At 45.3% G+C, this 21488-nt stretch overlaps 1 protein-coding gene across 4 annotated transcripts in view; it reads left to right on the plus strand.

The window, feature by feature from the left end:
- The window catches only part of ANKS1A (ankyrin repeat and sterile alpha motif domain containing 1A), a gene marked incomplete at both ends in the record, with an annotated part of 185096 nt that overhangs the window by 107190 nt on the left and 56418 nt on the right, over nucleotides 1-21488 (plus strand). For all 4 annotated transcript variants that reach the window (XM_079712182.1, XM_079712184.1, XM_079712183.1 and 1 more), the window contains one exon: nucleotides 5686-6275. In XM_079712182.1, coding sequence (XP_079568308.1) covers nucleotides 5686-6275 — 590 coding nt within the window. The remainder of the gene's footprint in view (nucleotides 1-5685; nucleotides 6276-21488) is intronic.

Genomic DNA, 21488 nt, shown 5'->3' on the forward strand with positions numbered 1-21488 from the left:
TGAGGAAGAAAAAGTTAGGCATTAGAGCTGGCCCTTAAGCTCTAGCATGGCCGAATCCAAAGCCTGTTTAACCATGAGGTTAAATCATTTCCCCTGAAGCCCTGCTACTATTCATGTTTTAATGTCACAGAGCTGGAAGGGAACTTAGGTCATTTAATCACAGATTCAACCGTACTAAATCTCAAAGCCCTAGAGAATGCATCCCAGCCGTTCATTTTTTGAAAGAGACCCAGAGAGGAAAAGTCACAAGGCTGGGGCTCCACTTTGGACCTCTTGAATCCCGGTCCAGATCTTCTTCTATTTCTCTGGTTGTCATGGACCAGAAAGGACTCTCAGTCTATTTGTCTTATCAGATCACGATCTCCAGCAAATGTCTGCATAACATACTCGGTGCCTTCTTTCTGAGGAAAGCACGGTGACCCTCCAAAAGCAGCGGTGGACTTGGGAGTTCCCTGGACGCACACACAGTTTCTGATGATCACCGCAGTGACTAAGCATTTGGAAGGTTCCAATCCTAAGGGAACAAAGAAAGCAGAACAAGCCCAGGAAACTGGAGTACCCAAGCCTTCTCCTCGGAGCCTGAGGATTGATTTAACGTAGCAAGTCCTCACATGAGCTGCATTTTTCAGCCCTCATTTAAATGGGCAGAGGTGACTGAAAATGTGTAAATGTTAAAATGTTATTATTCAGGGGCTTCCCTGGTGGCGCAGTGGTTGAGAGTCCGCCTGCTGATGCAGGGGACACGGGTTCGTGCCCCAGTCCAGGAAGATCCCACATGCCGCGGAGCGGCTAGGCCCGTGAGCCATGGCCGCTGAGCCTGCGCGTCCGGAGCCTGTGCTCCGCAACGGGAGAGGCCACAACAGTGAGAGGCCCGCATACCGCAAAAAAAAAAAAAAAAAAAAATGTTATTATTCAGAAGCCCTTGAGAATCCCCATGGATCATGATAGTAATTAAAATGCAGCATAGAAGACCCCTTGCTTCAGTAGGTCACAGGGTAAAAGAAAAATGCACACCCAGAATGAATAAAAATGGAAAGTCGAAGGGACTGGGAATTAGCATGCTGGGGTGTCCTAGTATTCAGTGGAGCAGCTGGCCTTGATGTATGGGGAGAGTAAGGACAGAGCCCTCCCCGTGTCCTGTTCCCTCTTTGTTTCTCTCCTAGAAGGGCAGGTTGTGAGGAGTGCTGGGGGCAGCATGGGAGGAGCGTTGGAAAAGCTGTGGAGTTCCCAGGGTGGGAGCATAGTGATTCTCAGTTGAAGGAAGACCTCGGGCCTGAGGGTTCTCTTCTGCAAGCCTGCGAGTCCACGAGCCCCTGGGCACAAGGTTTCTGTCACTGATTTTTCTAAAGTATTTCCACTTCTCTTTATGCCTGTCAAGGCCTTTCTTCTCCTTCAATACCCAGCTCAAAAATCTACCTCTTCTGAGAAGTCTCCTGGTTCAAAGTTATCACACTCTCCTTTCTGCTCACTGCACAGTGCATTTGGTTTATCCTTTTCTTTTTTCTTTTTTTTTTTTTTTTTTTTTTTTTTTGCGGTACGCGGGCCTCTCACTGTTGTGGCCTCTCCTGTTGCGGAGCGCAGGCTCCGGATGCGCAGGCTCAGTGGCCATGGCTCACGGGCCCAGCCGCTCCGTGGCATGTGGGATCTTCCCAGACCGGGGCACGAACCCGTGTCCCCTGCATCGGCAGGCGGACTCTCAACCACTGCGCCACCAGGGAAGCCCTGGTTTATCCTTTTCTTAAAGCATCTATTAATCTTTGCCTTGCATTCTAGTCATTTCTTTATATGCTGCTCTCTTCCAATATCTGGTAAGCTCGTGGAGCAGAGTCCTTGTCTTCATCTTTATATCTTCAGGTGCCCCCTGAAGACACATTGTGCACATGCGGATTGTGGGAATGGGTGGTCACAGTGACAGTTCTGGGGCCTATCTCAGTTTCTCACTTCAGCATTCTCACTGTATTACCTTCTGTCTCCTCCTTCTGCTGTCGAGAGTTATAAGGATGATGAAGGCAATGGATGTTGGTACTTGTCACGTACACTGTTGCTGACGATCCTTGTGACAAATCTGTGAGGAACAGAGAAGTAGTTGGTCTCATCTGTGAGCAGAACATGTTGTTATGGATCCTGTGTGGAGAATAATAACAGTTGTTACCATCTATTGAGAGCTGGCATGTGCCAGGCATGGTCCTAAATGCTTCACATATGTAACTTAATTCTCATAACAAGCTTATGAAATAAGTACTATTAAGATCCCAAAATTATCAATGACAGTACCAGGCACAGAAAAGTTAAGTAATTTGCTCAAGATCTGGCTTTGGGGGGGAAAAAATCTAGCTTTTGATCAGTACATTATATTGCTAACACCTTGTCCCTAAGAGACCTAATATTATCCTGACTTTACAGAAGGAAGGGACCACTGAGTAGATCTTTTCCCACTCATTGATTTGCCAGGAAATCTAGCTTAGCCTTGGCTATAGTTTTTTGTGGGAAAGAGAACACCAGCTTGTTGAGATCCTGAGGTCCTTAGATCTTGACAAGCTTTTCAAATACCAAGGTGTCTTTCCTAGGGAATTGCCTGGGTAAGTTGTCTCATTATGAGCATCTCTTTCCATTTCTTCTACTCTGGTGGATTGTGGTTTCTCTAATGGGATTATGACCCTCAGAAATTCTTGCTCTTCACATATTTCCTCCTTCCATAAGTTCCATAAGTTCCTTCTTTCTGCCCACTTCCTTCCTCCAGCATCTGTCTGGTACTGAGCTCTTGGCATCTGTCCCTCTTTCTCCATTGATGACTGGCATGAATGCGTGGCTGTTGGACAGGGCCTTCATTGTTGGCTCCCCCAGCAGCAGTCAGAACATTCCCTGTGGCCTGGGTTCCAAGGTCCACCCAGGCAGTGTGAGCCTGGCTCACTCCCAGTTCTGGACTGGTGTTTTTCTTTAGTTGTTGGACTCCCATCTCCTCAGAAAAATTGTTAAATAAGGAGCTAGAAGCTGGTGCAAAGGAAGAGAAGCCTGTGCTCCTGTTATCAGTGCTCTCTTTCGAGTTCAGAGGCAGTCAGGGGGACCTGCACCTTGGGCCAGAATCTGGAGGAAGTCAGCCATCAGAATATGGTCCTGGAGGTGGCAAATTTCACACCCTGGTTGACTCTGCCCATCAACCTCTCCTAGGAAGTCCCGCTGGCCCAAACCACCATTAGATGGTCATGTGGTCCCACTGTGCAGCCCCACAGGGCACTTCTTGCATGCTGTCAGTTGTCATACGTGGTGTTCATAGCCTGGAAGTCAGGGCTTCCTGAGGCCTGAGTGAAGCTGTGTGGAACTCTTATGTACTCAGCACATCTTCTTCCCTAGAGACATGATTCAGGATGTTCAGTGCTTGTTCAGTGCTCTGGACTTGACCTTTGGGGTGTGGGGTGTGTGAGTTCGGGGTGTGAAAGTCCTGAAGCAGTCAAGTATAGAGGAAGGAGATGCCAAAGTTCATACTTCTGGGCTCCTGTGGATAAGTAATCAGAGCCATAAAGTGGACTTGGCTGCCCCCTCAGCAGCCTCTGCAGAGTTGCCAAAAGCTGAGCCGACTGTGGAGACCAAACTGTTCTTCTTGAGTCGGTGGGGTGCATGGAACCATATCCCTGCTCAGACCTCAGGGCAGGGGGCTCATTTGGAGAGCTGGTTGTTGGGGTCCTTCCTGAAACGCTGCCCTGGAAGAGCCAGCATTGTAGGGCCCTGGCATCATGCTTGGGCAGCGAAGCGTCATGGTTATGAAGCGTGCCCCTCCTCACCTGACTGCCTTGGGGCTGCAGGCCATGATGAGGGAGGGAGGGTGCTCTGCAGGCAGCCCCGGGAGAGACACCCAGGCGGGGCTCTGCAGCACCCCAAGGGGGAAGTATGCCATCACAGTACACTGGAGACTTGGCTTCTCATCACTATCAGAACATAAAAGGGATTTTTAAGGACCATGCAGCCAACCTATTTATTTTAGATACTGAAGCCCAGCGAGATGTGATCACTGCCAAGGCCACACAGCAAGAGAGCAGAACAACAGGACCAGAGCCAGGTGCTCAGATGCCTAGGTTAGAGCCTTCTCCCCCACCACTCCGGACAAACCACAGAAGGCCTGAGGGCCTTAGATTTCTCATCTGTAAAAATAGTTGAACTTGACCCTTTGGATTCCAAGATTCTCTGCTCTCATGAACAGTTTGGGGAGCTTGGGGCAGACTAGGGAATCATTTGGTGTATATACCGTAGATTCCACTCACAAAGAAAGTAGAGTCGGGCTTCCCTGGTGGCGCAACGGTTGAGAGTCTGCCTGCCGATGCAGGGGACACGGGTTCGCGCCCCTGTCCGGGAAGATCCCACATGCCACGGAGCGGCTAGGCCCGTGAGCCATGGCCGCTGAGCCTGCGCGTCCGGAGCCTGTGCTCCACAACGGGAGAGGCCACAACAGTGAGAGGCCCACGTACCGCAAAAAAAGAAAGAAAGAAAGAAAGTAGAGTTCAATATTAGCTGTGGAATGTGAGCTAGTACTGGACACAGGGTTGTCATCTGCCCTGCTGATGTGGGTTAAAATCTCTAATGGTTCTGAGTTCATGCAGGGAGAGCCCCTTGGGTGTCCCAGTGTGATACTGATATTGGACTCTGATTTGGTCAATTATTTATGCTACCTCAGGGCAGAGGTATTTGATACCTCGGGGGAGTGTACAGTAGTAGTTGGCCTCACGAGCCAGTAGTGTCAGGTTTCTGGGATGTTAGGGCCGTCTCAGGAGAACTGCACATGTCTCTTGGCATTGACAAATCAGACCATTTTGATTTCAGTGGATCTACTAAGGTTAAACTTAAACAAATAGGAGCAGCTGGGAGGCTTTGGAAGGAGTGAGATGTGTACATTCTCAAAAACAAAAACAAAAAAGAAAGAAAGAAAGGAAAGAAAAGAAAAGAAAAAGAAAGAGAGGGGAAAAAAAAAAGTAGAAAAGTCTGTGCTCCCTGAGGAAGGAAGGATGAGGCGTGGAACTCTGAATCGCCCCCCTCTGAGGAAGGAAGCAGTTATTTCTCTGCTGGTTTGTTTTGTACTTTCAGTTAAGGAATTCCAGAAGTTGCAGGTTGTGGATCATGACTTCCATTTTTTTCCCTCTGTTGCTGCTTGCCAGAGGAAGGGAGGGGGTGGGGGGCGGGTGGCTCTAAATAACACTTTGGCCTTTATGGAAATGTATCAGATGTTCCAGGAGTGAGTCTCGCTTGCTTGTGCTTGCTTGCTCTCTTTCGTGCGCACGCGTGCTCTCTCTCTCTCACTTTTGCTCCGTGTTCACTCACTCTCTCCTCACTTCTGTCCTTTCTGTGGGATATAGTTAGCACCTCTTGTCGCCTTATATAGCAAGGTCTGGTTGTTAATGTTAACAGAAATCTAACAACAAGGAAGGCTGCCAGATAGCATTAATCAGGCCAGTGTTTGGAATTTCATAAATGCTCTGACTTTGGGTACAAATTGGACATTAAGAACAATATGAAACTGTTTTCTGCCTTCCTCTCTCCCCTTCTCTCCCTCTGCCCTCTCCCCAGCCGATCCAGCTTCTCTCTCTTTCCCTCTGCTTTTGAATTCCTCTGCTCGGCCGTGCGCTTGCTGCATTGGAACTTTGTTGGTTTTTGCCGTGTTTAATTTTGTTATTTCTCTGTCTCTCCGTCCACTCCAAGACCACAGGCGGAGCAGCGGCAGCCGGAGCCAGGACTCTGCAGAGGGGCAGGACGGGCAGGTCCCGGAGCAGTTCTCAGGTCTCCTCCACGGCTCCTCCCCAGTGTGTGAGGCGGGGCAGGACCCTTTCCAGCTGCTCCCAGCCCCTGGCCAGAGCCATCAAGAAGGGTCCCCCGCGCAGGGTGCCCGCCCCGAGGCAGGCATGCAGCTGGAGGAGACAGGCGGGCGCGTGTCTGGAGCCTCCGTGCCCCACTTGCCGGACCAGAGTAAGAGAGTGGGCTATCCGGCTGGCCTGCCTCCCGCCCACAGCCAGACGCACCCCGAAACTTCGACGCGCACTGCATCTCCACGCCCTGGGGGTGCCGAGGAAGAAGGCGACCGGAGTGGGGCCAGAAGCCGAGCCCCTCCCACCGGCAGACCCAAAGCTGAGCTCAAACTCAGCCGCAGCTTGTCCAAGTCTGACTCTGATCTCCTGACCTGCTCACCCACGGAGGACGCTACGATGGGGAGCCGGAGCGAGTCCCTGTCCAACTGCAGCATCGGGAAGAAGAGGCTGGAGAAGTCTCCCTCCTTTGCCTCTGAGTGGGATGAGGTAAGGCCGCGTGACGTCTCGGAGAGCTGGGCTGGCTGAGCCCCCCGCGCTTCCCTGGGTGCTGACACCCAGGCCAGGATGTGGGCCAGGGCTGCCCTGCTTCCCTCGCACTTCAACCAGAGTGTTTCTGACAGCTGGGAGGGAGGCAGGTGCCAGGGAGCCAGGTCAGGGGTCTTCCTGCCTGTGTGGCAGAGGACAGGTCCACTCATGGTTAATCTGGAGGGTGGAGGCCCAGCAGAGCAGGACTGAGGGAGAGGCGGTTCCTAGAAATGATAAGCTATTTGGAAATATTTGGATCCCATCAGCCCCACTGAGGGAGCCAGGCTCACCCTGAAGATGCTTCAGAAGAGCTAGAGTGCTTCCTATGAGTTTTCAGGAGGAAGAGGGAAGATCCTGAGTTGGGGGAGGGGGCTTTGGGAGAAGCTGCTGAAAGGGGATCAGAAGGGGATTTTCTGTTTCCCGCTGCTCTTGATTATTCTTACTGTGTTTCCCAGGAAGACCGAATGATCTCCCCGCAGAAGCGTTCTGCCCATCCCACATTCCTGGGTTGGCCGGGCAGAGGGCTAGGTGGTTCAGGAAACAAAGAGAGATTAGTGAGGAGAAAACATTTGGAGTCTGAGGCCCAGGTTCCTTTCATAGCCATTGTTATAGAATAGTTAGAAATATGTGCCCAGATATTTTTCAGTGACCTGTGACATGTCTTCCTGGGCAGAAGAATGTGTTTCTCAAAGATGGGTAAACACGCAGGGAATGTTCAAGTACTACCCTTGAAAGCTTCTTGCTAGGAGGAAGCTGACTTTGAAGCCGGCTGGATCTGTCTCCCTGGAACATTTTCAAGACATGAATTTAGCACTTGAAGAGGAGGGGACCACTGCAGTTGGCATGTCCATTTGAACACTCTGTAGACTAAATGCCCTACCCAGCCCATCCGGATTGCAGCTGCAAAAGTTATGTAAACCAAAGCTAATCCCATTCCCAATGTGGGAACAGGGCGGGGCCGATTCCTCCAGCACTCATCTCCAGATATGATGAGGTTTAGGACTCTGTTTAGTCAGGGACAGGAAGATCCTGTGCCAGAGAAGGTCTTCACTATTTAGTAAACCAGAATTTGGTGAGCCTGTACTAGATGGCAGGCCACTTAAGAAAAATCAGTTTGTGTTCAAGAGCGCCTGGGGCCAGAGGATTACACACAGGAGAGTAGGTGTTTGTAGGAAAGTGTGCTCTACCTTTGTTTTTCAAAATGGAGTTTTACTAATTTACAGTCAAGTATAGGATAAGGCAGCTTAAGAGTAAGATAAATGCAATATTCTCTGAAATGGCAGGAGAGGTCAATAGAGAAAAACATCAGTGGGGGTGGGGTGGGCAGAGGCGAGGGGTACAAGAGTGTGGAAAGGGGCTTTAGGAAAGATCCCAGAGAAGTGGCATTGGACATGGAATTAAAGAACCAAGTGTTTTGGTTAGAACCAGATTGAAACCATAGGATGAAGAAAGGGCATTGAGGTGGAGAGAAAAGCATGAGCAAGGGTGTGGAGCTGGGAAAGCTTAGGTCATTTGGTTTCTACAGAGTGTAGAGTTTATACAGGGAGAGTAAGAAATAATGGTAGAAAGTGAAATTGAGACCAGACAGTGAGAGGACCTTGAACATGAGGCTGAGAAGTGAGTATTTGATTTGATATCAAGGCATATCTCAGAATCTTCCAAATGGGCTGGAAGACAGCTTTACCAATCTAACCATAATCTTCTTTATTGGCTCTACCCTGAGCATATCCTCCACCCCAAGAAGTCGCTGGGTGATTCTTCACGGGATATCCAGGCCCTGTTGGCATGCAGCATTTCCAGGCAGTGTTATGGGCTCCACCATTTCCTCCTGGAAAAGAAACACAATCACCGAGGCACAGCCCAGTTTAATTGAAGTTGGCTGTTTGGGCTAATATATCAGTGGTCTCCTGACATCTTGATGAGAGGAGGTTTATATGCTGATATTTCCTTTGTGGGTAGAGATTGCAGGTGGATCCAGTGAACCCAGGGACTGTTCAAGGTCTAGGTGTCCTGGCCCAGGCTGTAGTGTGGCTAACCACCAGAAGCGCTTTTGCATTTTAAATTTGAAAAAAGTAAAGGCAATTGAGGTCTTATTGGAAAGAATTCAGAAGATCAAGCTTTACTTGCGTAGTAAACATTAACAGGGCCCTTTATGTGTAACCCTTCAACATTGTTTTTGAGTCATATTATACTTGGTTTCTGTGGCTATCTCTGTCTAAAGAGAAACTTCAGGAGTGTTTCCCCCACTAGTTGGCCCTAAACGCAGGGCTTGGGCAGGCTTCTCTAGAAGCGGGCATTAGTTAACGGCTGCTCGCCACTACCCTGACCCATGCCTGAAGGCTGCTTTGCCTGTATCTTGTGCTTCACACGATTTTTTTTCTTCGTCCTCCTTAGATCCCCAGGAGGTAGGGAAAGCTGCTGTGAAGCAGCTGTGGACCAGCTCAGCTGTTCACCTTGGGGCCTGGGAGGAAGAGGAGGGCTCTGGGCCCAGGCAGCTGCGATCCCAGCACAGATGGAGTTGCGTGCAGGCTAGCCAGGCTGCTCCTGGAAGGCAGTGCAGGGTAGCACGCGGGGCTTCTCTCCCAAGTCAGCAGATCCCGCTTGGAGCCCCAGCTCCATCGCCTCTGCCTTCATGTGTGAGGCCCCAGGAGGCCTCGGTGTTGTTATCTTTATCTGTGAAACAGAGGTGGTCAAATCTGTGTTTCAGGGGTGTTTTTACCAATCAGATATGTGTTTCACTGCCCAGCACAGTGCCTAGTATGCATAAAATATTGAGTGAATGGTAGATCTTAATATTATTATTGTGCCTGCAGCTTTGGAGAAAGAGAACTGGGGCGTGGAGTATCTTCAGACCTCTAAAAAGGCAGAGCTTTGGTGTGGATGGTCCAGTGGTGGAGTTCAAGCCCTTCAGCCTGTAACCTCCTGCACTAGTCTGCCCCACCCAAGACGGAAGAGCCCGCCCCGCCTGGCAAAGTAGGGCAGACGCCCCCCCACCACCACATTGTTCTTTGAGAAATTAATGAGCCTTTCTGCCTGGCTCCCTGAGAGAGGAGAGGTTAGAGAGCAACCTGCAGCCTCTCTACTGTTTATTGTTCCGATGTACCTTCTGCATCTGGGGCAGCAGTGGCCACTTGATTGGCTGGGTGTTTGGGATAATGATGTATAGTTGGGGAATATGCACAGTGGATGGTCACTTTGTCCACGTACAGCCTGCTCCTCATAGGTGTTATACACGGCCCTTGTCGATTGCCCTGAACCAAGGACTTCTAAAAGTTAGCCTGTTTAAGGGAAACCTCTGAGACAGTATCCACTACTGACACTTGTATTCTCCGTATTTTCTGTTAAATTTCTGGTAACAAAGAAGGAACAGTTTGCTTTTAAAAGTGCTCAGCCTAAGAGGAGCTCTAAATCCCAGCTTCAGTAGATACTTTCCATGTTCTGCAGTCAAGTCAGCGCCCTCTTTGTCTTAATGATCCCTTGGACATCATAGAAGTTAAACTGAGAAGCTTAAATAAAACTTTGAAATATATAGATAAGGAGTGTAGGTGATAAATCACCTACATCTCTCTACATAGTTAACCTCTGTTAACGTTTGATGTATATCCAAATTTGAGGTCTCAGTACATTTGCCGATTTATAATTTGCTTTTCTTACCTAATGGCTGCATACCGTGACAGTGTCAGTAAGATCTGGATTCAGGTCCTCATTCTAAAAAGCATAGTATTCTATCCGTGGTTATATCATAAGGTTAGTTAGTTTGTTGTTCTTTAAGCTATTCTCCGATTGTTAGACACTGTGCAGGGCATCTTCCTTCTGCCCTTCAGTGCATTCCCTACCCTCTCTACCCGCCTGTGTGCCCCAGGAGGCCGACCCATGTGGACTGCATCACTAGGCCAAGGAAATCTTGGATTGGCTGGGTCCCTCTGCTGAAGACCATCAGTCTCGTGAGAGATCCTTTCCCAGTAGCTGCTCTCTCTCTGCGTTCTGGGAACCAGCCCCTCCCCTGGACCCTCCTGGTCTGGGGCTCCTGGCTGTGACTAGCTCCCATCCCTTGTTACTCTCCATCCCCTAGGCAAACCTGATTAAATAATCCCTTTATCAAGCTCCTTCAGTTCCCCAGTTCGAATGTGCCTTCTTTTTCCTGCAGGGACCCTGAATGATATGGACATTTCTAGCATGGGTTTCTATCAACTCTAAACAACCATAGATGGCTGTGTGCTGGAGCAGTCAACATGGCTCTTGCATGTAAATTGTAAATTAATCTTCATTTGCAGATGAACCAGAAGGCATGGATATTCAGGGTACTGGGAGGCAGGAGAATTTCATCATTTAACTCGAAGCCTTTCCCACTTCCAACTCTAAGGAAGAAACCTGTTCTCCTTCCACGGTGTTGGCAGTGTCTGCAGCGTTTCAGCTGTGTGCTCCTGAATCAGTCTCCTGCGCTGCACAGTGCACCCCCAGGTGTACACACACACACACACACACAAACACAGACACACACACACACACACACACACACACACACACACACACGGCAGCAGCAATCCACATCCGAAATAAACACCTCGCAAGAAGAACAGAAATAACCTCCTGGTCAGATAGTGGTTTGAATATATAACAAGTCTAAGGGGTCAGATAAGTCTCTCACGTACCTGCCTTTGAATGGGATTGAAGCTTAGGAAAGAGAAAACCACAGAAGGCTGCTTGTCTACTTGGCGTAAACATTTGAGTCATTTAGAACTTGGCTAAAGGCTTAAGTGATGTTTTGTAATCGGCTTTCATCAATTTTAAACTAGTGAGAAATGGGTGAAGTGCAGGGGCATGCTTCATATGCATTTTGTGCAAACTGAGAGTAATCTCTGGCCAGGGATTTGGGGAATGTCCTGGTTTCGTCTGAAATGGTAGCTGCAGGGACCCTTGGCCCTTGAATCTCCCCATGAGTAGGGAAGGAGCAGCAGCCAGGAGGGCACCCTTCCAGGCCAGGTCCCACACGCCTCCCCCTTTCCAGCAAGCTGTCCAGTTGGAGGCATGATGTCATCAAGAGAAACACTGATTGGTTCAACTCCACAGAGGCTTTGGTTGCTTTTAACCCTTGAGAGTCAGGTGTGCAAGAAGAATGACTTAGATGTAAAACAGAGAGATTTGGGCTTGAGTTTCCGCTGACAGTGGCTAAACTTTCCACACCACTGTTCTGCAGTTTGCATTGTTCTTTAACATGTAAACAAGCACGTAGTCCTTTCTGCTGAGCACAGCCCTCCCACTCTAAACAAGAATGTGACCCTCCTACCTCTGGGGACAGATTGGAGCCTGGAGTGTCTATTTACATTGCTTCTGGGTGTATACAGTAGTCACAACTTTTATCCTAGAACCTCTACATTTCCTTTGGTTTTAAGTGGTCTGGTAAGATTGAGGGTGTTTTTGTTTTCATATTTTAAAAATAATCTCACTTATTTTATAGGCAATCCTGAATAAACAATTTTGGCCATTCTGTCTGATAAATCCAAGTGATTTTTTTTAGCCTCGATAAAAAAAAATATATATATATATATATATATATATATATAGGCATCTCCATGGCCTTGGTGCTAACAGAAGACGCACCAGAGTGCTGTGAATAAGGTGGAGTCAGTCCTGGCTCTGCAGTTGGCCAGTGATGAGAAGGTTGGTGTGTCCACCCCGACCCAAGCCTCTCCTGACCATCTCTTGATGACATCATGCCTCCCCCTGGACAGCTTGCTGGAAAGGGCGAGGCGGCTGGGACCTGCCCTGGGAGGGTGCCCTCCCGGCTGCTGCCCCTCCACTCCTCATCCCGGGCCTCTGGGACCCTGACTTTTCTCTTTCCCTTCCTCATTTTCACGCTTTTCTCTGCTTCTCCAGATTGCGTCATTGCTGCTTTTCCTATCTTTTTACTCATCTTGCTTCTTTATTTTCATCTCTTTTTTTCCCTTTGCTTGCTCTCCCCTTTTCATCTGTGCTCTTTCCTATCTATTTTTTTTTTCTTTCCTGTCTTTTTACTTTCTTCCTCCTTTTCTCATTTATTTTTACTGGTGGCATCAAGGAGGGGCTTTTCTAACAGCCAGTCATTCTCAGCCTTCTCTACCAGGATTTTTCTATTATTTTCTTTCTTTAAAACGTTCTTGCCAGGGTTCACCCATTTTTGTATTCTACAGAACACTTACTGCTTGTGGTGTAAGCTACCTCCCCTCCACCACCCTCCACGCCACCACCCACACTGTCTGTCCTTGGACCTTTCACAAACAGTCTGGTTCCATTTAACTGTGTCAGGACAGGCACCATCAAGTACTATGTACGATTTTGTGGTATGTGTGAAATTGCTAGCAAGGTGAGAATTTCCCTTTTCTCCTCTTTTTCGTTTCATTACATTTTGCTTTGTTAACACCAGACCAAGAGCTTGAGTGACAGTGAATGTAGGTGAATATATGAGAAGAATTTGGTCTTGATTCCAGTGCATATAAATGCTGAGAATCACAGAAAGAAACATTTTCTGGGACATTCTTTATATACTTTGGTTCTGGTTTTGTATCTCTTGCTGCTTTTTTTCTAGTCATGGCATCAGTAGGATACAGACTGAGTAATTTTATATAATTTTGGGAATAGTAGTTTATCTTATGTTATTCTAAGCAATTGTTTGAGAAACAAGTAGAGGTATTTTTCACACAATTGGAAATAATGTAAAATAGAGGTATATTTTTATCATAATTATTCATTCGTTTGACTAACTTATTGAGTACCTGCTATGTTCCAGGCACTGTTCTCAGCACTGGGGTTGAGCAGTGAACAAAACAGACAAAATCCCCTGCCTCATGGAACTGACTTTCTAGAAGGCTAGAGGGGAAGGAGCAATAAAAGGAGACAATATGTAAAATGCATAGTGTGCTAGTTGGTGATAAGAGTGCTAATAAGAAAAATAAAGCTGAGAAGAGGCATACAGTGCGGTGGAGGCCAGGGCTGCAGTTCAGTGGGGCAGCCTGGGAAGACCCCTCTGAGAAGGAGGAGAGAGGGAGCTGGGTGGGTGTGGGCGGAGCATGAGCAGAGCTACTGGGCTGCTGCTTCTGTTTGTACACAGTTATTTCTCCTGTAAGAGAAATTTAAAATTCCATTCTCTCTCTCTCTCTCTCTCTCTCTCTCTCTCTATATATATATATATATATATACACACACACATACACACATATACATATATATATATATAACTGAATCACTTTCTGTACACTTGAAACTAACACAACATTGTAACTCAACTATACTTCAATAAAAAATTCCATTCTACATTTACATTATCTTACAAATATACCTTATTACCTGACTGTTACCTTTAACTTCCTTTCTCTTTCTCTTTAGCCACTATTGCCACCTGCTTTTTTTCTCATCTTGTTTTTTTTCCCCCTGATTTTTTTCTGTTAAGCTGTGTTGGGGACTTTTTAAACATACATACATGTGTATGTTCATACATATGTACACACATACACGTATACACACACGTATATACATACATGTATTTTTTAAGCTATTGAACTAGAAAAAAATCTGAATTTCTAAGAATTTCTCAAACTTGATCATTATCCTTGTCGTCATCCTGGGCCAGGATCATCGGGTGGGTTCTGACAGAGGAGTTGGGTTCTAGGTCATTGTCTTAGGAAATACATTTCCATGGGTGCATTACATGCTCAAAGCAGAAATAAAATCTAAAAACCAGGATTATAAGGCAAAAGGAAGGGAATTCAAAATGATTTAGACCAGGGCTTCCCTGGTGGCGCAGTGGTTAAGAATCTGCCTGCCAATGCAGGGGACACGGGTTCAAGCCCTGGTCCAGGAAGGTCCCACATGCCGCGGAGCAGCTAAGCCCGTGCGCCACAACTACTGAGCCCACGCGCCTAGATCCCATGCTCCACAACAAGAGAAACCACCGTGATGAGAAGCCCGTGCACTGCAACGAAGAGCAGCCCCCGCTCGCCACAACTAGAGAAAGCCCGAGTGCAAAAAGGAAGACCCAACACGGCCAAAAATAAATAATAAATAAATTAAAAAAAAAAAAGATTTAGACCAGAAAATGGCCAGGAGTCTGAAAACAGGAGCTCCTGTGAGAGGAGGACAGCTGACTAGGTGTTAAGGAGTCAGGGTAGATGAGTGCAGGTGTTGGCACCATCGTTTGGAGCACAGAATGGTGCTTGCTGATGCCCTGGAAGGCATCTTGGGGCTGATGCCCTGATTAATCTTAAATGCTTCTTCTTAGGAGCCCCAAGCCCACGGGTTCCCAACAGTTAATTACAGTCAGAGTATGAGATACTGGTGGCCTCAGACATTCTCTGACCCTGAGTGGACTTAGGGTGGTCAGTGTAGAGGGAGCTTCTGAGGTGCCAGGTACGGAGATTGTGTGTGTGTGTGTGTATGTGTGTGTACGTACATATGTGTAGGTTCTGTGTTATTTCAGATGGTGAACTACTTACATCTGGTGTGTCCAGCTAGGGGTCAGTTGTGCCCAGGGATTGTGGTGGCCTAGTTAGTGAGTGTGTAGTGCATGCGGGCCTGGGTCTGGTTCAGGTTGAGATGCCAAGCATTTTGATGCCTCTGGTCTGTCCTTGCTCCTTCCCTGTAAATCTTCCCAGGTGACCCGCTGCTGGCTGCTAGAGCCCTCATCACCTCTGGCTCACGTGGAGCCCCATGAAGTATCACTAAACACGCTGGCTTCATTACATTCTCATAGGACACTATGTTTCTATGTTTTTTCCTCCTTGAAATGAATAGACCCCAGAGAAGTTTAGTTTGTTCAGAGATGTGCTGTGTGGTCAGAGAGGCAGCTAAGTAATTACCCGGCCAGATAGTGAGGGACAGGCTTTTCATTATGTAAGACCCTAGGAAAGCAATTAATCTGGACCTCACTTGGGCTTCGTTTGGAATCCATGATCCTCAGCAACAACACAGAGCTCTTTTCTGGATGCCAGTGTTGTGCTCGTGCCCTCAGAGATGTGATCCTATTTCAGCCTGTGTTTTTATGGAACACTGCCCTCCCTGCCTAGGGTTCCTTTACTTTCCTTTGTCCTGCTTTCTTCCCCATGAATGTTCCATTTTGATGCCACCAGGGGGTAGCCAGTGGGTAAGAGGAATGCTTGTGACCTGAAGATTCTGGGCAGGGCCAAGGTGCTGAGCGCTCTTCCCCAGGCATCCTGCTCTGTCTTGCTCATGAGATTGAATGACCCCAGTCTCTGGCACCCCAGGGCCCACCTGTCCATAACTCAAAGCGGCCTGTTTATCTATTTGGACAGGTGGAAAACTGCGTAAGCTCACTAGGGGCCTACAAATGACAATTTGTCTGGCAATCTGTTCTTGCCTGTCCTGATTTAAACAACTAGGAAGCTGTTGTAAACTCAGTTGAAATGGTATGTTTTGTATAAGTGTTCCAGTTCCTTTCTACTTTGGAGCTAGTTATTTTCAAGAGGACCTCCAAAAAACCAGGAGGCTGCCTTGTATCTGTTATGCATTTAGGCATGCCGTCCTGGGTTTTGATGCTGGGGAAATAGCTTTCCTCACTGACACTCAGAAGGCAGATGAGCCTGGAGAAGCTTATCTTCAGGGGCTGGCCAAACCTCTGTGCTGGCTCATAGGACAGGAGAGAACGCTGTGGATCTTGGGGTGTAGTGGCAGAGGAGAGCACTTCAAGGGTGGGGATAGCCAAACCCCAAAGTCTTGAGCTGTCTCTGTGCCCTTGGTGGGAATATTTGTCTCAACTGCCATATCCAACTGCAGATAGAAGTCTAGGCAAAGCCAACTCTGGAAATGGAATTTTTATACCTGGAGATTTTTGTTTTTTGAGTTATAATACCTGAATATGGCTGACATTTAAAAGGTACTGAAGAATATATAATGTTTTAAGTCTCCCTCCCTCTCTGCTCCCTAGACACCCAGTTCCTATCACAAGTTTCTCAAGTATCTCTCCCACATACTCCTTGAAATATTCTGTGCATCTGTAAGCATTTTAGACACGATGAATATTTTTCTTTCTTTTAAAAATAAATGGTGCCATGTTACATACTACTCAGAATCTCACTTTCTTCATTTAATAGTATTTTATTGAAAATCACTCTAATTCAGTATGAAGTGTTTCCTTTTCATTTTTATACTTCGTATCCATAGTATGGATATACTGTCATTTATCATTTCCTGTAGATGGACATTTTGGATGTTACCAAGTTTTTACTAACGTCAGCTACAAATTGGCACTCGCCATTGGCACTTGCCATCGGCACTTGCCATCTACCTCTACAAGGATTAAATCATGTGCTGCTGCAGCTGCTGACTTTCAACACCCCCTGAAAGGAGTTCAGGATGGAGAGCAGAAATGAGGCACTCTGTGCTCTGGGAAAAACTGGCACAACAGGTCTTCAGATAGTTAGATATTTTCAGGAGGCGATTTTACGAGCCCAATTTTTTTTTTTTTTTTTTTTTTTTGATTTTTGGCTGCTTTGGGTCTTTGTTGCTGTGCGCGGACTTTCTCTAGTTGCAGAGAGCAGGGCTACACTTCGTTGCGGTGTGTGGGCTTCTTATTGCTGTGCGGAGCACGGGCTCTAGGCGTGTGGCCTTCAGTAGTTGCAACACGCGGGCTCTAGAGCACAGGCTCAGTAGTCGTGGTGCACGGGCTTAGTTGCTCCGCGGCATGTGGGATCTATCCGGACCAGGGTTCAAACCCGTGTCTCCGTGTATTGGCAGTCAGATTCTTAACCACTGCGCCACCAGGGAAGCTCTGTGAGCCCAATTCTTGTATCTCCGCATATCTAGAAAAGCACTGAAATCCTTCATGGTGATGACGAGCAGTAAACCTTCACAAGACTAGCAGAAATCTTCTGCAAAAAAATATGTGCTTGATTACATGTACTCCTCCTTCACTAAAATCACATATATACTGACCTTCCCCCCTACCTCTTTGGAGCAATTTCTCAGAGCTATCTGAAATACTGACACCTGGACTGTAGTCCTCATTTTGCCCCCATTAAAACTTAACTGGTGGGCTTCCCTTGTGGCACAGTGGTTGAGAGTCCACCTGCCGATGCAGGGGACACGGGTTCGTGCCCCTGTCCAGGAAGATCCCACATGCTGCGGAGCGGCTAGGCCCGTGAGCCATGGCCACCGAGCCTGCGCGTCTGGAGCCTGTGCTCTGCAACGGAAGAGGCCACAACTGTGGGAGGCCCGCGAACCTCAAAAAAAAAAAAAACTTGTAACTCTCACATGCATCTTTTTTAGTCGACACTAATGAAAAGTAATGCTGAAATGCATCTCCTTATACAGAGTTATTTTAAGATAAATTTCCAGAAGGTAAACAGGTATCTTAGAGGGTTTATGCATGTTAAATTTACTCTCATACACACAAAGAGCACCTGTTTCTCTACACCTCACCAATCTGGGGGTTGTTGGCTTTTTAATCTCTTTTTAGTTAACAGGTTAGTAATGGTATTTTAGTATAGTTTTGAAGTGGGTGTCTTTTATTAAGAGTGAGGTACTATCTTTTCATATGCTTAAAAAAAAACCTGTTTTCTGGACTGTGCTTGTTCCTTTCTTTTCTTTGAATCGATCTCTTTTCGTTAGTAGAAGCTCTTTATGTTTGAAGAAATGGACCTTTTATCTGTGATATGAGTTTGTCTTTTGGCTTTGTTTATGGTATTTGGAGTTTGATTGGTTGTTTTTTTTTTTTCCAACATGCAGAAATTTAAATTTTTTATATAAATGAATCTATCAATCTTTTCTTTAATGACTTTTTCACACACACACACACACACACACACACACACACTGTATTTTATTTTTACAAGAGATAAATAGACTGGCACCAAGCATGGTAAATGGATGACCACAACAAAAGCAGCAATGATTGCAATTATGTAACACACTCATCCTATGTCATAATATTGACATTCAGCCCAGTAATCCTCCACTGTAACAGCTCCTTTACTTTGCAGTGAAAATTGATTTGTGAATTTTTTGCCTCTGAGTCCTTGTGGGATTTTTTTTTAATTCAAACAGAAAGTCACAAAAATTATAATCATCCTCATCAGTTCACTCAGTCCCATGTAATTAATTTTTTTTTCATCTTCATCTTTTGTTAGCACTTTTATGAGTTCATCAGTTTTCCATTAGAGTTCTGAAATGCTTATTCATTCAGTTCAGCAGTATAGTCAGTTACCAGAAACCTGTACTTGTCAGAGTTTTTTCCATGAATTCCTTGAAGATGAAACCCTTTTATAGGAACATATTTGCAAAAGCATCAGAGTACACCCAGAACTGTCTGTAAATGACAAAAGACTTAAAAATGACCATGGTTAAAGATTTGATGCAAGTTCATAATAATGCAATTGACAAGGAAATTTAGTTATTTCTGAGATACGTATTTTAAAATAATAACTAGAATTATGACTTACAACATTATACCAGAACATATAAGATTTTTAGAAATTTCATGTAATGTCTGAAACATTTATATTAATATATTTCCATACAAATAACCCAAAGAAACTTTAGTATTAGTTGGTTTTATTCTTTGTTAGTTTATACTGCAGGTTCTTATTAGTCATCAATTTTATACACATCAGTGTATACATGTCAATCCCAATCGCCCAATTCAGCACACCACCATCCCCACCCCACTGCGATTTTCCCGTCTTAGTGTCCATACATCTGTTCTCTACATCTGTGTCTCAACTTCTGCCCTGCAAACTGGCTCATCTGCACCATTTTTGTAGGTTCCACATACATGCGTTAATATACGATATTTGTTTTTCTGACTTACTTCACTCTGCATGACAGTCTCTAGATCCGTCCACATCTCAGCAAATGACTCAACTTCCTTTTTATGGCTGAGTAATATTCCACTGTATATATGTACCACAACTTCTTTATCCATTCATCTGTCGATGGGCATTTAGGTTGCTTCCATGACCTGGCTATTGTGAATACTGCTGCAGTGAACAGTGGGGTGCATGTGTTTTTGAATTATGGTTTTCTCTGGGTATATGCCCAGTAGTGGGATTGCTGGATCATATGGTAATTCTATTTTTAGTTTTTTAAGGAACCTCCATACTATTCTCCATAGTGGCTGTATCAATTTACATATCCACCAACAGTGCAAGAGGGCTCCCTTTTCTCCACACCCTCTCCAGCATTTGTTGTTTGTAGATTTTCTGATGATGCCCATTCTAACTGGTGTGAGGTGATACCTCGCTGTAGTTTTGATTTGCACTTCTCTAATAATTAGTGATGTTGAGCAGCTTTTCATGTGCTTCTTGGCCATCTGTATGTCTCCTTTGGAGAAATGTCTATATAGGTCTCCTGCCCATTTTTGGATTAGGTTTTTGTTTCTTTAATATTGAGCTGCATGAGCTGTTTAAATATTTTGGAGATTAATCCTTTGTCCGTTGATTCGTTTGCAAATATTTTTTCCCATTCTGAGGGTTGTCTTTTCGTCTTGTTTATGGTTTCCTTTGCTGTGCAAAAGCTGTTAAGTTTCATTATGTCCCATTTGTTTATTTTTGTTTTTATTTCCATTACTCGAAGAAGTGGATCAAAAAAGATCTTGCTGTGATTAATGTCAGAGTGTTCTGCCTGTGTTTTCCTCTAAGAGTTTTATACTGTCCAGTCTTACATTTCCATCTCGAATCCATTTTGAGTTTATTTTTGTGTATGGTGTTAGGGAGTGTTCTAATTTCATTCTTGTACATGTAGCTGTCCAGTTTTCCCAGCACCACTTATTGAAGAGACTGTCTTTTCTCCATTTTATATCTTTGCCTCTTTTGTCATAGTTTAGTTGACCATAGGTGCATGGGTTTATCTGTGGGCTTTCTATCTTGTCCCATTGATCTACGTTTCTGTTTTTGTGCCAGTACAATATTTTCTTGATTACTGTAGCTTTGTAGTATAGTCTGAAGTCAGGGAGTCTGATTCCTCCAGCTCCATTTTTTTCCCTCAAGACTGCTTTGGCTACTCGGGGTCTTTTGTGTCTCCATACAAATTTTAAGATGATTTGTTCTAGTTCCGTAAAAAATGCCATTGGTAATTTGATAGGGGTTGCATTGAATCTGTAGATTGCTTTGGGTAGTAGAGTCATTTTCACAATATTGATTCTTCCAATCCAAGAACATGGTATATCTCTCCATCTGTTGGTATCATCTTTAATTTCTTTCATCAGTGTCTTATAGTTTTCTGCATCCAGGTCTTTTGTCTCCCTAGGTAGGTTTATTCCTAGGTATTTTATTCTTTTTGTGGCAATAGTAAATGGGAGTGTTTCCTTAATTTCTTTTTCAGATTTTTCATCATTAGTGTATAGGAATGCAGGATATTTCTGTGCATTGATTTTGTATCCTACTACTTTACCAAATTCATTGATTAGCTTTAGTAGTTTTCTGGTGGCATCTTTAGGATTCTCTATGTATAGTATCATGTCATCTGCAAACAGTGACAGTTTTACTTGCTCTTTTCCAATTTGTATTCCTTTTATTTCTTTTTCTTCTCTGATTGCCGTGGCTAGGACTTCCAAAACGATGTTGAATAATCGTGGTGAGAGTGGACATCCTTGTCTTGTTCCTGATCTTGAAGAAAATGCTGTCAGGTTTTCACCATTGAGAATTATGTTTGCTGTGGGTTTGTCGTATATGGCCTTTATTATGTTGAGGTAGGTTCCTTCTATGCCCACTTTCTGGAGAGTTTTTATCATAACTCGGTGTTGAATTTTGTCAAAAGCCTTTTCTGCATCTATTGGGATGATCATATGGTTTTTATTCTTAAATGTTAATTCTTAAATGTTAATATGGTGTATCACATTGATTTGTATATATTGAAGAATCCTTGCATCCCTGTGATAAATCCCACTCGATCATGGTGTATGATCCTTTTAATGTGTTCTTTGATTCTGTTTGCTAGTATTTTGTTGAGGATTTTTGCATCTATATTCATCAGTGATATTGGTCTGTAATTTTCTTTTTTTGTAGTATCTTTGTCTGGTTTTGGTATCAGCGTGATGGTGGCCTCATAGAATGAGTTTGGGAGTGTTCCTTCCTCTGCAAATTTTTGGAAGAGTTTGAGAAGGATAGGTGTTAGCTCTTCTCTAAATGTTTGATAGAATTCACCTGTGAAGCCATCTGGTCCTGGACTTTTGTTTGTTGGAAGATTTTT

Source organism: Hyperoodon ampullatus, assembly GCF_949752795.1.
Source record: "Hyperoodon ampullatus genome assembly, chromosome: 10".
Lineage (NCBI taxonomy): Eukaryota > Metazoa > Chordata > Mammalia > Artiodactyla > Ziphiidae > Hyperoodon > Hyperoodon ampullatus.